We start from the raw sequence: 16,051 nt of genomic DNA, 5'->3' as shown, positions 1-16,051 counted from the left end.
TATCTTAGAGGCTTACTAGTGACTTCTGAGCCTCGGTTTCCTGATCTCTAAAATAAGGATAATACCACCTACCTTATAGGGTTGGTGACAGGAAGTGCTCAGCCCAGACAGCAAGCACTTACTGTCATTTATGCCATGATAAACTTGCTGTGTGATGCTCAGCTGCTTTCTTCACTTCCCTGTGCTTGCATTTCATGTCCTGAGGCCAGGCCTTTTTCTAACACACAGATGTTTGAAAGATTGTTCCCAGGCTTCCTGAGTTCTCCGTGCCGCCTCAGTTGGTTCTCCCTAGGTTAAAACTTCAGCATGTCATCAACTTCTTCACTGCTGGGAGAGCTATGTGCTCCCCCAGGAATGACATTAGGCTCCACGGGACATTCATTAGTTGGGGTTACGAGAGGACCACAGGGCACTGGAATGGTAATTTCCTACATGGGACCCCAGTGACCCAGAGCGAGCTAGCTCAGCTGGTCTGAGCATGTGGCTAATGAGGGAAGGGTCATGGTTTCACTCCTGTGTGGGCCAATTAGTGTCACGTGGAAAAGCACGCTCCTGGGGCATCAGGCAGCAGCTTTACGTGTGTATGGCACTGGTCTCCAGGATGAATGTGTGGCCATCATCGCTATCAGAAACGCAACCCAAAGCCTACATCTTCCTTCTTATTATTACCTAGCCCATGGTTTCCAAGACTTGGGTCATTTGCAGAGCATCTCCATGATTTTTGCCTTATCCCAAATAGACCACTGCATTTTTATTTATTTGATATGTTTTATACATTGACTCACTTTTCAGCTAACACTTAAAAAGAAGCTATGCATCACTACCATCAGTGCAAAATAGGGAAATTTGCCTTAAATTGAAAGTATACATGAAAATAAATAGGCAACTATTGAAATTAAAATGTTTATCTTCAGACTATAGGCAAAGACCTCCTGAGCCACAAGTGGTCAGTGTCCTCCTGTGTGTTATGAAATGCATGGATATAAGCTGCATGTGTTACGTAATACACACTATGTTCTGTAATAAAATGGTCACATCAGCAAAAACAATATTCTAAAGCAGTTGCTTCCATGGGAGAAGTTGGAATCAGTGACTAGGGAGTTTCACACTTGAAGTGATGAAATTATTCTTGCAGGAATTTCAACACCAAAGATCTTTCTAATAGCCATAAACGTGTAGCTATAAAACCTATAGTCTGAACAAATCTGGGGTTTAATTTACATCCAGCTCTTTCTCAGAAGTCATGGCTTTTGTTCACACTCTCCATTGGCACTGTCATTAACACTGTGCTTCTTACACATCCTTATCATTATCGCCCATTTTATGATAAACAAAGCACAAACGTGCAAAGCAGATGTGTTGACCACACATCTTTGTTCCCCTCCAGTCATGAGCCAGTGCACGCTAATCTCCCCAGTTGGCCAGTTCCTTATGGAGATCAAGATATAACCGTTAGTGGTGTTGGTAATAAAAATGTATTCCTTAATTAATTGAACATGTTACATCCAATCCACTTATGAAAATGTGCACTGGAGGACAAATACACATAAAAAGACACACACAGAGACACACACGGGCCTCTTCAGGGTAGAGAGAGAGCCTGGCCATTTCCATTATTTGAGGCTTGCAATACATGAAAATAGTGAAGAAATGTCAAAGAGTCATAAATGTGGTGTATTTGTAAAATTCAGGCTGAATGACGTACAGCTTCCAATCCTCACTGTGTACCTGTGAGTGGGTGCATAGCCTCATTTGGAGGTAGAGCCACAGTCTGTATGTGAGGCGTTTGTGAATGTGAAGTCCAAAGAGTCCTCTCTCCCTGCTTCCAGGTCCAGAGATGAGCCCCAACCAGGAAAATTGTCTTATATAGGAATCTGGATTCAAATATACCATAAGGCAGAGTGTAACATTTTAGCGGTATGGAAACACGAAGTTGTCAGGGCCGTAGAAGTGTCAGCAGGTGAATAGCTTTTCCTTTTCTTTTCATGTCTCCCTTACCTTGTGGGTTCTTGCTGCACAAGAACAGCCCATAAGAATAACTCCTGTTATTTCAGTGCTGCTTGGGTTATCCCACTTTTGTAGCTTTCTCATCCTTGGAAAGCCATGAATTAGTAACAAAAGGGCCAGACCATTTTATAAGTGCCAGAAGACTTACTCAGATTAGAAAATCAAAATGTTAAGAAGTGGGAATGCAGTTGTATCAGCTTTCTTCCCTTGTGTGTGGACCTGATGACTACTTTAACCACAAGAACTACTTTGAACGACTGCGTGCGCGTGCACACACACACTTTAAATATGACTCAAAAGTTGTAAAAAATTTGGAAGGGTGTCAGAAGAATTTTTACTTTTATTTATATCACTTGTGTGAACAAAATTTATTGTTAGTGATGACTATCAAGAATTTGAAGAGACCATGATTAGTAAGTATTGATTGGATTAAAAGTCTTCAGGAATTGCTATTTCAAGCATAAAATCTGATATTAAAAAACTATATTCATAAAAAACAAATTTTTCATTAAAAATCAAAGAGATTATTTTTTAGAAATTTTACACAAATTCAGTATTTAATATCTTCCCTAAATTTTGAATTTTATTTTCTTATAATTATATAATAAAGAGTAGTGAAGGCTTTTGCGAAGCCCCATATAGATGCCCGAGTCCCCTCGCATTTACCCCAGTGTGTGCTTTAATATTATAATTTTCTATGTGTGCTATGAAATGAAAAATGTTAGGAGCAGCAGTCTAGCCAGCAGCTTTCCCAAGGAGTCTGAAGCAAGTCATCTGCTTTTGCCCACTGGTGGCTATAGAGGATATTGGGATTTGACTTGATAAATCAAGGCATGACTGAAACAGGATTCAACCATGGTGAAAACTAATAGTACTTCATAAAGTTGTTGAAATGGTTACATGAGATGCTGCATGTAAAGTGCTCAGAATAATGCCTGGAACATAGGAAATACTCAGTGAATGGCAGTTACCATTACCTGGTACCTTGGATACTAGTAAGTTGACAAATTCTGTTGATTCTGTGTCCACAATGCCTCAGCTCTGTTCTTTTATTTTTTGATAAATTTATTTATTTATTTAGTTATTGGCTGCGTTGGGTCTTTGTTGCTGTGCGTGGGCTTTCTCTAGTTGCAGTGAGCGAGGGCTACTCTTTGTTGCGGTGCACGGGCTTGTCATTGTGTTGGCTTCTCTTTGTTGCAGAGCAAAGGCTCTAGGCACCCGGGCTGCAGTAGTGGTGGCACGTGGGCTCAGTAGTTGTGGCTCACGGGCTCTAGAGCACAGGCTCAGTAGTTGTGGTGCATGGGCTTAGCTGCTCCGTGGCATGTGGGATCTTCCCAGACTAGGGCTCGAACCTGTGTCCCCTGCATTGGCAGGTGGATTCTTAACCACTGTGCCACCAGGGAAGCCCCTCAACTCCATTCTTGACTTTACTTTCCATTCGTCTTGTTCCACCCTACCATGCTTAGCATTTTATCACTGCTCACCTGACAGTTATATTTGCCTCTTAATTTGTCTTTCAGCTTCCAGTATCTTCATTTTTGACTCCTCTGGTTCAGTTAAGATGCTTTAGGCAGCACGTAACAGAATATTCAACTTCAATTTATTCTTTCATGTTTTAAGACATCCAAAGTTTCTAGAGTTGGTTCAGCAATTCAACAATATTAGGCCTCAGGCTTAGGGAGTATGTTTGTGTATGTATGTGTGTGGCTTTGTTCGTTTGTTTTGTCTTCCCCCTCATGGTGTCAGTATGGCTGCTATAGCTCCAAGTAGCACCACCACTCATGCTAACATCCAAAAGCATAGAGGAAAGGAGTGTTCTTCTTGTATATTTCCTTTTCCATTCTTCAGAAAGCCTCTTTGAGTTCCTCAGAACACATCTACCTTAAACCAATCATAGACAAAGGGCAATGGGATTACAACAATTGATTTGGACTTCTCATCATTTATCCCTGGGCCTTGGCCTACTTTCCCTGAGCATAGTACTAGTGCTATACCCAAATAGAACTGGGATTCTGATAGCCAGGAAAGAGTGATGGCTGTTGGGTAAACAACCAGCATTTCCAGCCAGTCCTTCCTACATACCACTGGCAGGCTCATCAGGGATTTCCTGCTTGAACAAGAGCTCACAGCCTGCTGGGTGAAGTCCCAGCCCCTTCACCTGGAATTAAGTGTTTGATCCCTAATCTAGCTGATGAGGTCAGATTTCACCAGCAAAATCCTGTACTTTTCCTTCATAGCTCCTTATTACCTTTTGTAATTATACATGAATTTAGGGAAGTTTATGACTAGTGTCTCTGCCCAACTAACTCCAGAATATAAACGCCATTAGGACCATGTCTGTTTTCCTCACCATTATACTCAACACCTAACAATTCTTGGACAATTCATTCTTGAGTGAATGAATGTCTGTACCTGTCAAAAGGGAGCAAGCAGCAATTTCAACAGTTAGATATTTAATCTGGCAGAAACAGGTTTCTATGCAGCTATCAACAGAAGTTGAAAGAATTTGGTACCTCAGCATCACCAACATTTTGTTAAAGGAATAATTGCCAAGCCCCATGTGCACGTGGGACCATTAGTAATTCTGTAGCTATGCAAATTAAAACAGTGATGTATGATTTATAGCTTTAATAACATTCTGAAGACTCTTAAATTTTAATCACCTGCAACATCCTTTTTAATATTCAATTACTTTATTAACTAATTAGGTCACTTGCTGAAAAAGCACATAAGGCTGGTGCTATTTTAATATCAGCTGAGCCTCACAAAATACCTTTGAAATGGTGCAAATGGTTTATTTATTTTAAACAGATCATTAAGATGCTATAATTAATAAACCAATTACTAAAAAAAGGCCAGATAGTGATAGATGCACAAGTACAATAGCAGTGTCCAATGGATTAGTCATTTTTATACACATACATCAAGGGGCAAAACTTGAATGAAAACCCACTGTAAAAAGTGCTTTCCTAAATAATTAATTTGTGCAATGACTGATAACCCTATCACAGCAAACCTGACTTGAGGCTTGTTCATTACGAAAACCGGTACTGTGTACTTTCATTTCATCCAATGACACTCACGATGGAAAACCCACAGCACACTAAGCTTGGTGTTCCTTGATTACTTATGAGGGGCTTAATTTGCAGACCAAGCTGGGCACTTCATGACTTATCAGTGTGTCAGAGTGAGCCAAGCCTCCCGGAGGAGAATCAGAAGGAGATACACGCAGGGTTGGCAGCATCCCTGCTTATTGATTTCTCAGCACCGTGTTAAGGTCTTCAAAGCAAACAGTGTGAACAAAGAAAGCTGAGGCCAAGGCTGTGGGGATTTTTCACCCAATATTCTCAAAGGAGACTGGATCGTAGCACTAAGCCTGCTTTTTTTTTTTTTTTTTGGCGGTACGCGGGCCTCTCACTGTTGTGGCCTCTCCCGTCGCGGAGCACAGGCCCCGGCCGCGCAGTGAGCCTGCTTTTGAGGGCACAGAGGTGTTGGGACTATGGCTGAGGATGGGTAGGATGCAGCTCTGAGGCCTGGGGACAAATTTTATTTCTAGGATCAGGGTGAGGCAAGAGGAACCAGATTCTTTTGCTGGCCTGGGAAAGAATGTGGTCAAATCCTAGAGGCCAGGTAATTTTTCTGGCTAACAGCAGTATAATAATAAAACCATAATAACCACCATGTATTGAGTCCTTACTATCTACTTCCTAGAAACTGTTGGTTGCCCATGTCATCTGTTGGATATTTCAGGGTATTTGTTGAGTCAACATTTATTAACTGAGCGCCTCCTGGGACCAGGCACTGTTCTGGGCACTGGAGATCTTGGAATGAACTGGACAGGCAAATCCCCCGCTCTCATGGTGTTTACATTCTATTAGGGAAGAGAAATAAAAATCATACATCACGAGAAAACAAAATACAAACAACTACTTTAGACAATGCAAAGTGCTAGGGAAAAAAGTCAACCAGGAGAATGGGAGAGTGTGATGACGGTGACTGGGGCAGCTCTTTGTGACTGAGTCGTCAGGGGAGGCCTCTCTGAGGAAAGTAACATGGCAAATAGACAGGGGAGTCTTGAACAACTCAGAGTTTCCACCCCCCCAGCCACCCCATTTCACCAGTTGTTCAGTTCTTTTCTGCTTTGTGTCCTGTTCATGTTAGAGCAGGAGGATGGCGAAGGCAACCAGGGAGACAGACAGGGAGGCAGGGTGGGAGTGAGAGTGGAAGGTGAGAGAGACTGAAAGAAAATGGAGATGGCATCATTACGCTGCCATCATTAGCATTACTGTTCTTTTGCAAGTGCGGGCTCTTTTTTGCAATCAGACCCCAATATGAACTTGTGTGCATTTTGTTGTTAGTGTGTGTACGTGAGAAACTGCAGAGAGAGCTATTTCTCTTCCCTTATGTCTTCCTGCCACTGTCATCCTCTGCAAGTGGTTACAGCTATGTTTTATGTATTTCCAATCTGTTTTAGCGCCTTCATGATGTGTTGATGAAACTTTAAAATATTCATAAATTTCCACATTGTCCCATGGATTCTAAGTTCTTTGGGAAAAGCGACCTAGCCCAAACAATAAATCTGATGTGTGTGCTCCTCAGATACGTGGAAAAAGTATCATCCTGCCTGGGTCCTTAAGAGAAAGCCTCAGAAAGGACCCCCATAATCTCTGTCAATTGTAAACTAAACAGTGGTCCAGTAAAGTGGAACCTTAGCTCGTGAACCATTGGGCCTTTTTTTTTTTTTTTTAACACCCATGAAGAGCAGTATATACCCAACTCCCAACACCAGCTGAATTATCTCTGAGAGGTGTGTTGAGAACGTAATATTTTAATGAGACAAGAAAAGGTTAAATATAAGCAGACCCTTATATTAATGAATAATTACTTTGGTGGGTGAAGTTCTGTCGGAGTCAAATGAATCTTTGTTCTTTCCGTCTTTACCAACCCAAGATGGATGCTAATCATGAATGTAAGTGAAAGGAGTGTACTAGTGATACTCTAGTATTAAGGAAGAGAGGCGCTGTGAGTTTTGCAGTGAACTTGGACAAGAAAAAGCCAGTTCTGTGTATCTTTCATGTCCTCGAAGGAGACTAGAAGCCATTTTCCAAGTCTTCATGAAAGTCTCTATTTTTCATTCTCATGGTTTTCTCTACCTACAACATGGTTCAAAATACATTATTCAATTTTTGTCCATTAATCACTAGTATTGTAACAGCATTATAATCTGTAAATTGTCATTGCAAATGTCTATTTCTGCCATATTGAGTATTAAATAGATCTCTTCTAAGAAAATGAATTACTATAAGCCATTTTTATAGAAAAATTAATTCTGAGTTATAGATGAATACTAAGAAGATTTGGGAACCCAGTCCATTTGTGGCTTGGGTCTTCTTTCCTTTTTGAAATTTGGAACTGGAACAAGATGGTTGGGTTTTGAGATCTCCAAAGGACTGTAAAAAACCGCATATGATCCTTCACATGTGAGGGTGACCTCTTGGACACACATCTTTTATTCAAGGGTGGCTTCTTCAGGGTCTTCTGCCCTCTCTCACTTCACCCTTCCTCAGGGATAGATAGGGGGGGAGAGAACAAGCCTGCCTAGAGAAAACAGGTTGCAAATACACCAATAGTGCAAGTCCTAGATCTAATCAACCCCTTTCTCTCATCTGGTAGTAATCATACCTTTTTGATTGAATGTCCTATTTGTAAAATGGTGTTTAGTGTCCCACTCCCAAATGTGTACACTTATAAAATAGACATCTGCTCTATTGTCAGTCTGTGTATTAATCATTAGCAAATTTATTTTTCTGTATTTTATTTTATTTTTTATTTTTTTTTGCGGTACGCGGGCCTCTCACTGCTGTGGCCTCTCCCATTGTGGAGCACAGGCTCCGGACGCGCAGGCTCAGTGGCCATGGCTCACGGGCCCAGCCGCTCCGCGGCATATGGGATCCTCCTGGACCGGGGCATGAACCCACGTCCCCTGCATCGGCAGGCAGACTCTCAACAACTGCGCCATCAGGGAAGCCCTGTATTTTAGATTAAAAAAATACAAATAGATATTCCAGCCCTGTCATGCCTTGCGGATCCTCTGGCATTCACCCAGGGCCTGTGTAAACCTACCTTTGAAGATCACTGCACTGAACAATTGACGTAACTTGTGGTAAATAACCAAGGGTTCTTGAAGAAATGTGCCTTATGTTGATGGGGAACAGATCTACTGCTAGGAGCACCTTAAGAAGATTCGGGGCATTTCTTGCATAAGAATCTGGATGGAAAGTGCATTAAACAGAACATTCTGGCCTTTGACCTTCCCTGGAGTTTCTTTTGGGATCACTGGTCAAAGCTTTCAGAGATATGCAGTTATTTCATATGCCAGTGTTTCCCCAAGTTCTGCCCTGCTCATATTACCATCTCAATTTTTACCTTGTCAAAGTACCATGGTATTATTATTTTAGAAATACTTGTCTTTAAATTTTCTCATTTTCACTTAATATATTCAAAAAGATTTTTTATATCACTGCCATAAATGGAATGCCAACCTTACTTGCCATAAATAGGAAGAAATTTTTTAAAACAACTAAGTGTGTAATTATTAAATGTTTTAAAACCACAATGAGATGTCCCCTCACACCTATCAGAGTGGCTATTATCAAAAAGACATGAGATAACAAGTGTTGTCGAGCGTATGGAGGAAAGGGAACCCTCGTGCACTGTTGGCGGGAATATAAATTTGTGAAGCCACTGTGGAGAACAGTATGGAGGTTCCTCAGAAAATTAAGAACAGAACTACTGTATGATCCAGCAATTCTGCTTCTGGTGTATATCCAAAGGAAATGAAAATAAGATGTTAAAGAGAGAGCTGCGCTCCCATGTTCACTGCAATATTATTCATAATAGCCAAGATATGAAAACAACCTAAGTGTCTATCAATGGATAAAGAAGATGTGGAATATATATACAATGGAATATTATTCAGCCACAAGAAAGAAGGAAATCCTGCCATTTTGAAAGCATGCATGGAGCTTGAGGACATTATGCTAAGTGAAGTAAGTCAGACAGAGGAAGACAAAACTGCATGGTATCACTTATATGTGGAATAAAAAAAAAAGTCAAACTCATAAAAACGAAGAGTAGAAAAGTGAGTGACAGGTGCAAGAAACAGGGAGAGATTGGTAAAAGAGTATAAACTTTCGCCTGTATGGAGAATAAGGTCTGAGGATCTGATGTAAAACATGGTGTCTGTAGTTGATAACATTGTAAAATTGAAGTTGCTAAGAGAGTAGAACTTAAATGGTCTCACCAAAAAAAAAAAAGTTAAATATGTGAGGTGATGGATGTGTTAATGAACTAGATGGGAGAGAATCCTTTCACAATGTATATGTGTATCAAATCACCATAATGAACACTTTATATAACTTACAATTTTGTCAGTTATACCTCAATAAAGCTGGGGGGAAAAGGCTTTAAAAATGCCCCCCGCAAAAAAAAAATCTTCCGTGTGCTACCCCAAATCACCAAACCAACTCAAACAAGCAAAAAACCCAAAGCACCACATGTTGGGAAAGATTGCCTTAAGCTATTTAAAAACTAACAATGTATCTGCTAGACCTTCTTTAAAGGGTTTTGCTGGCTATCTTGACACGTGTAATCAAGCAACAGATTATATCCTCAGCTCCATGAGGAGCTTTCCTCTTCCATTTGGAGGCTGTAAAATTTAGTTCTCAGGCTCCTCCTAGCTCTGCCATTGATTGACGTGCTGTGTGATGCAGGACCTCGCTTCCCCCAGCCATTCACTGATCTGAATCACTGAGAAGTCAATATTCTCAGCTCTGTCAATGCCAATGGTTCTCCTCCCATATCATAGATTTCTGTTTAAAAAAATGATCTCATTTGGTGTTAGCAGTGCTAAATATTTGAGAATTCACTTGTATATTCTCTGGAAATATTTAGTCCCAGGTTTTCTCCTAGCTCTATTAAGAACGTTATGGGACCTCAGTTTCTCCTTCTGGAAAAGGAAGTTAACTTACTAGTCAGCCTAGGGTAACAAGCATGATGGGCAGAAGAGTCCCTTTTTTAAAAAAAATGTTATTTTATTCATTTATTTATTTTTGGCTGCGTTGGGTCTTCGTTGCTGCGTGCGGGCTTTCTCTAGTTGCGGTGAGCGGGGGCTACTCTTTGTTGCGGTGCACAGGCTTCTCATTGCAGTGGCTTCTCTTGTTGCAGAGCACGGGCTCTAGGTGCGCAGGCTTCAGTAGCTGTGGCACGCAGGCTCAGTAGTTGTGGCACACGGGCTTAGTTGCTCTGTGGCATGTGGGATCTTCCTGGACCAGGGCTCGAACCCGTGTACCCTGCATTGGCAGGCGGATTCTTAACCACTGCGCCACCAGGGAAGCCCCGTTTTTTTTTGAAAAGAAAAAAGTATGCTGCCTGGTGACGGAAGAACCAATCTACGTAACACCCAAACACCCAGACAGGCATGAATTCTGGCAGCCCAGCCATCACATTTCCTCAGGGCTGTGTCCCGAGTGCCGTGGCAGGCCAAGTCAACAGGGCCTGTACGCTCCACACATTCAGTATTGTGGAGGAAAGACGATGGATAGCCACAAGTCAAGGCAGCATGTGGGAAACATACTCAAGCGCAGCTAGAAGGGGCCACACTCCACACCTTCAGCAGCCTGGTTAGCAGCGTGAGCTTGGGAGTTAGATCTGGTGCAACTGCGGGGGCTGCCAGGACCGTGAGCCATTTTCTCCAGCCCTGCTGAGCCCCAGTTTGCTCCTAATCTGGAAAATAAGGCGTACACTGTGGATTTGCATGTTACTTCAGTAGCACTTGAAAGAGTATAGGCTCTTTCAAGGCCCTTTCTTCTTCGTGCATGTTTGGCCTGGAAGGGATGATGGGAGACCCAAGTCTGCTGTTTCCTCTGCTGGGTTCAATTTCCACCTGACTCTCATGTGAACTTCGAGTGTGTCCTAGTGTTTAAAGACGCAGGGCCGGGAATTCCCAGATGGTCCAGTCGTTAGAACTCCACGCTTCCGCTGCCAGGGCCTGGTTTCAATCCATGGTCAGGATTATGCTCCACTTACATATGTTTATTATATGCTGTATATAACGCTATATGTTTATGCATATATAGTTATGTAGGTTTATGTACACAAAACCATGTACAATTTAAGGGATTTTCAAGGGCAATTCTGACCCTACCCAACATCTACCATATTCCTGCTTCTACAGTCAGACCTCCACAGGAGCTGTAACTTCATTGTAAGACCAGCTGACAGGACATCATGAGAATTCAATAGGAGAATGTATATAAACTTTTTAGCATAGTGCCTGACACATAGCTAATACTAAAGGTTAATAGAACCATGATTATAATGTTATTATTGTTTTCCATCCAGAGAGGGAAATATCAGCTGTAAGTGCCTACTGGTTATTATTAATATAATTATCTAAGGAAAGAGAGACAGAAATCACTTCCCCTGGGGTTACTCAGTCTTCTCAGAGAAGTATGGGTATTTCAACTGATAGACACTGAGTCCAGGTGAAGGCCTCCAGGGTCCTGGTTCAGGAGTGGCCTGGAGCAGCAATGGGGAGGAGAACAGGCACTGAGTGTGCCAGGACTGGGGAGCAGTTTCCTTTGGTTGGCACGTGAGAGCAGAGCCAGTGGATAAAATCTGGAAAAGTACCCTGGGGTTAGATGGCCTTGAATATCTAGACTTGATTCAATTGGGAGTGGGGAGCCACTGATGATTTATGAGCAGGGAGAGATGCATAGGATATCTGAAGTGAAGGTTAGTGAAGTTAGAAAGTGAAGGTTAGAAACACGGAAACCAGTTAGGAAGCTGTTACAAGGTGTTTGTGAGAAGTCTTTCTGAGCTCAAACGAGAGATGGCAGAAGGAATGGAAAAGATATTAGTTGATTCAGAGCGATTATAATCCTGTATATTTCCTGAGCAGATCTTGGATTTTTTATTGTTCTTTTTTGCTATAAATAGTTATATATTCTCATATTTTCAACCAATAACAAATTTTAAAAAATCCTTTTAAAGTATAAATATGTAATTTTGAAAGCTACAATAGGAATTTAAATAATGACTTAACATTACTGAAGAATTTTACCAACCCCAGCACCGATGGCTGAATCCTGAGAATGCAAGTGGGAAGCCCATGGAAAAATCCCCAATGTGGGGACCATACTTGCCATATAACAATAAGAATATAACATATAACCTTGGCAGAGAAAAATACCATCATCTCAGATTACACTCCTAACTGAAACCAAATGAACATATTATCTGCTCCCAAATAATTTTGTAACGTGGTGAGGTAAAGGAGGAATAAAAGAATAATAAAAGGAAGTTGCCTTGCAAATATGTTACAAGGGGTGAATGAATATTATTATTTACATTGTCTAAGTCATTTATTTGTTAGTGTTTAAGATATGCAGGTGTACGTACAAGATGCAGCACAATTTTCAAAGAAATTTTTTTCTTTAAAAACAAAAATTTAATTTTTGTAAAACTTGTATTGAAAATGCTACAGGTATGATTGCATCTGCCTAATAGTGTCAACCTGAGTATGGCCTTGGAACTCCTTCAAATAAATGTCTCCCCTCCCATTCAGAGTTAGAGAATATTATTGCATATCCAAATATATGATTTCCTACTAGTTTGTGGTATAGAATATTGTCGTAGTGACATGAACAGTACAACCTGTCCTTCCCTACAAAACTACTTCCATCCAGCACTGAGCCAGTCCACCATTTGAAATTTTTGGTGTTTGGCTTTCCAACTGTAATGTGAGCATATTAAATGGGGTGGTAGTTGTGGTGTCAATTTTTATAGAGTTTTGGGGGGAAATAGATCTTACATTCCTACAAAAAATGTTATAATTTCTGTGTAGGAATTCAAGGTGATGTTTTATTCAACAAAGGAGTCACTCATACAACTGAGAGATTACAGACTTTTACATTTGTATTTGATGTATGGGTTCTTTCAAAGACAACAAAATTCTCAGCTTATAACAGAATACCACATTTGTAATAAATCATTTTCCTGTTGCGGGCAATGGGGGTGTCTTAATTCCCATTTTTAAACTTATTCCCATGGTGTGCATTTTCATTTATTTTCCAGCCATGAAATGAGGAAAAAAATCAAAGTAAAAAGAATAAAGCCTAAGGTTGTATTGGGCTTTTTCCTTGAAAAGACCAAGGGGAGAAAATGGAACCTGATTAAGGGCCCCATATCAAGGTAAGATGAACAGAAATCCAAAATAAGCCAAATGACACTTCCTAAAACATAGAATTATTACATGATCCAGCAATTTCATTTCTGAGTGTATACCTAAAAGAATTGAAAGCAGAGATTCAAACAGGTATTTGTGCACCCATGTTCACGTTCACAATAACCAGTAAGTGGAAACAGTGTACATTTAAAATAGACTAATGGATAAACCAAATGTGGTATGTACATATTATAGAATATTATTCAGCCTTAAAAGAATTGAAATTCTGACATACTCTAAACCTTGGATGAGCTTTGAGATATGCTAAGTGAAATAAGCCAGACGCAAAAGGACAAATGGGATACGAATCCATTTATATCAGGTCTTTAGAGTGGTCAAATTCAGGCAGAAAGTAGAGTGATGGTTTCCAGAGGCTGAGGGAGGGGCGAGTGGGGAGTTAGTGTTTAATGGGTACACAGTTTTGGTTGGGGGAGATGAAAACGTTCTAGAGATGGATGGTGGTAATGGTTGCATAACAATGTGAATGTATCTACCAGAACTGGACGCTTTAAAACAGGGGTCCCCAACCCCCAGGCCGGAAACGGGTACCAATCCACAGCCTGTTAGGAACCGGGCCGCACAGCAGGAGGTGAGCAGCGGGCGAGTGAGCAAAGCTTCATCTGCCGCTCCCCGCCGCTCCCCATCACTCCCCATCGCTCGCATTACTGCCTGAACCATCCCCCCACCCCCATCCATGAAAACAGTGTCTTCCATGAAACCGGTCCCTGGTGCAAAAAAGGTTGGGGACCAATGCTTTAAAATGATGAAAATAGTAATTTTTGTGTTATTTTACCACATTTATACACATAAATTCACCACATTATACACATAAAATATGTATCTTTTACCATAATTTAAAAAGAGAAGCCAAGTGAAATAGAGAAGGTAGTTGAATTGAATTTATGAGAATTAATGTCCAATTTTCCTCATTGCCCTTAACGTTCTCCCAAAATATATATGTAAGCAAGTACTTCAGTGAGAACAGAGTGATGGGTACACATTTAGTTTTGAAAGTGCAAGCTCTTTTAGGTATAATCTCCCCTCATCTAGGATATAGTCTCAAACAAGTCTTCCATGAATATGTCCCTCAAGAAATCTCATCGATAAACTGGGGAAGTATGGTCCTGATCACACAACTATTAATATTAGGTGGGTGTACCACTTACTTGAGGGTCTCATTCAGACAGGTTATCAATACCTGACTCGCTGCCTGCACGGGGAGGGAAGGGTTCCCTTAGAGAGACCCAGCAGTACCCAGGTTACCTGCAGACACACAGAATTTTCATTCTAAATAGTTTCTAATTCACTGCAAGTCCATCTTGCACCAACTTGACCCTGATATTTCCTGCCTTTCCCATCTGGAAAAGTCTCCTTTGTTTTAAAAGAGTCTTGGCAAACGTGTTGTTTAGTGGAATAAAACGGAAGACATTTTTGAAACACAGACATTGTAAGCCTCAAATCAGGTGCGCAGGAGAAAGAAGTGGTACACTGGAAACGTGGCCACCAGTTTGGAGAGAGTGTTAGCACGAGTGTACAGCTACAAAGACCTGAGTAGCTAACGGTGGATTATTAACCTCCCAAACTCGATTCAATGTGACAGTGACACTTCACAGCACATTGCATCCAATCTCATTTGAAGCTGACAAAGATTGTTTCTGCTTTACATCTATTGGTTTATTAATGGTCTACAGCCTCTTAAGCAGATGCATATTCATTAGGTAGCCAGCTGTTAGGAGGTTCCCAGGTGTCGAATGTAACTCTGTCTTGGAACATTTTTTTTTTCCTTATCATGAAACAAAGTAATTGAGGCCTTATTAAAGAACCAGTTAATTACTAAAGTGATACCTTATGGCACCTTTTTATCATTCAAATTTGAGAGCTCTTGGGACATCTAAAAAATTTGATAAAGAGACAATATTTAAGAGCCAACCTTTATTATATAATTATAAATATATAGAGACTGATATTGTATGTGTGGAGATATACATACACACCCTTCCATGTTGGAGAAATTAAAAGTAAGTGAAATGTTCCTAACAACTGAAAAATTTCAGCTACAATATCCTTTCCTTGGTTCATTATAGGAATTAGGTCCAAAGGACAACACTGATGAACCTAGTAAATTAATTAAAGCTACTTTAATATTTCTTTAATCTTAATCACTTTCCTATAAAAGATGACTTAAAAATGGGTTTTTGTGTAACTTATGCTTCAAACTTACTTCTTTATAATTTAATTTAATTAATTTATTTTTTATACAGCAGGTTCTTATTAGTTATCTATTTTATATGTATTAGTTTATATGCATCAATCCCAATCTCCAATTCATCCTACCACCACCACCATCCCCCCCACCCCCCCGCTTCCCCCCTTTGCGTCCATACGTTTGTTCTCTACATCTGTGTCTCTATTTCTGCCTTGCAAACTGGTTCATCTGTACCATTTTTCTAGATTCCACATATATGCGTTAAGGTACAATATTTATTTTTCTCCTTCTAACTTCACTCTGTATGACAGTTTCTATGTCCATCCACATCTCTACAAATAATGCAATTTCATTGCATTTTTATGGCTGAGTAATATTCCATTGTATACATGTACCACATCTTCTTTATCCATTTGTCTGTTGATGGGCATTTAGGTTGCTTCCATGACCTGGCTATTGTAAATAGTGCTGCAATGAACATTGGGGTGCATGTGTCTTTTTGAATTATGGTTTTCTCTGGGTATATGCCCAGTAGTGGGATTGTTGAATCA

General features: G+C 40.5%; 1 protein-coding gene across 1 annotated transcript in view; it reads left to right on the top strand.

Moving 5' to 3' along the window:
- The window catches only part of LSM11 (LSM11, U7 small nuclear RNA associated), a 30,279-nt gene extending 16,768 nt beyond the window's left edge, over positions 1 to 13,511 (top strand). Inside the window, exon 5 of the mRNA XM_049707830.1 lies at positions 13,144 to 13,511. Within this exon, the coding sequence (XP_049563787.1) occupies positions 13,144 to 13,264 (121 nt within the window). The 3' untranslated portion in view covers positions 13,265 to 13,511. The remainder of the gene's footprint in view (positions 1 to 13,143) is intronic.
- Positions 13,512 to 16,051: the final 2,540 nt, after the last annotated feature.

The sequence above is a fragment of the Orcinus orca genome, chromosome 3 (assembly GCF_937001465.1).
Source record: "Orcinus orca chromosome 3, mOrcOrc1.1, whole genome shotgun sequence".
Taxonomy (NCBI): Eukaryota; Metazoa; Chordata; class Mammalia; order Artiodactyla; family Delphinidae; genus Orcinus; species Orcinus orca.
This window is presented reverse-complemented; position numbering and strand designations above follow the sequence as displayed.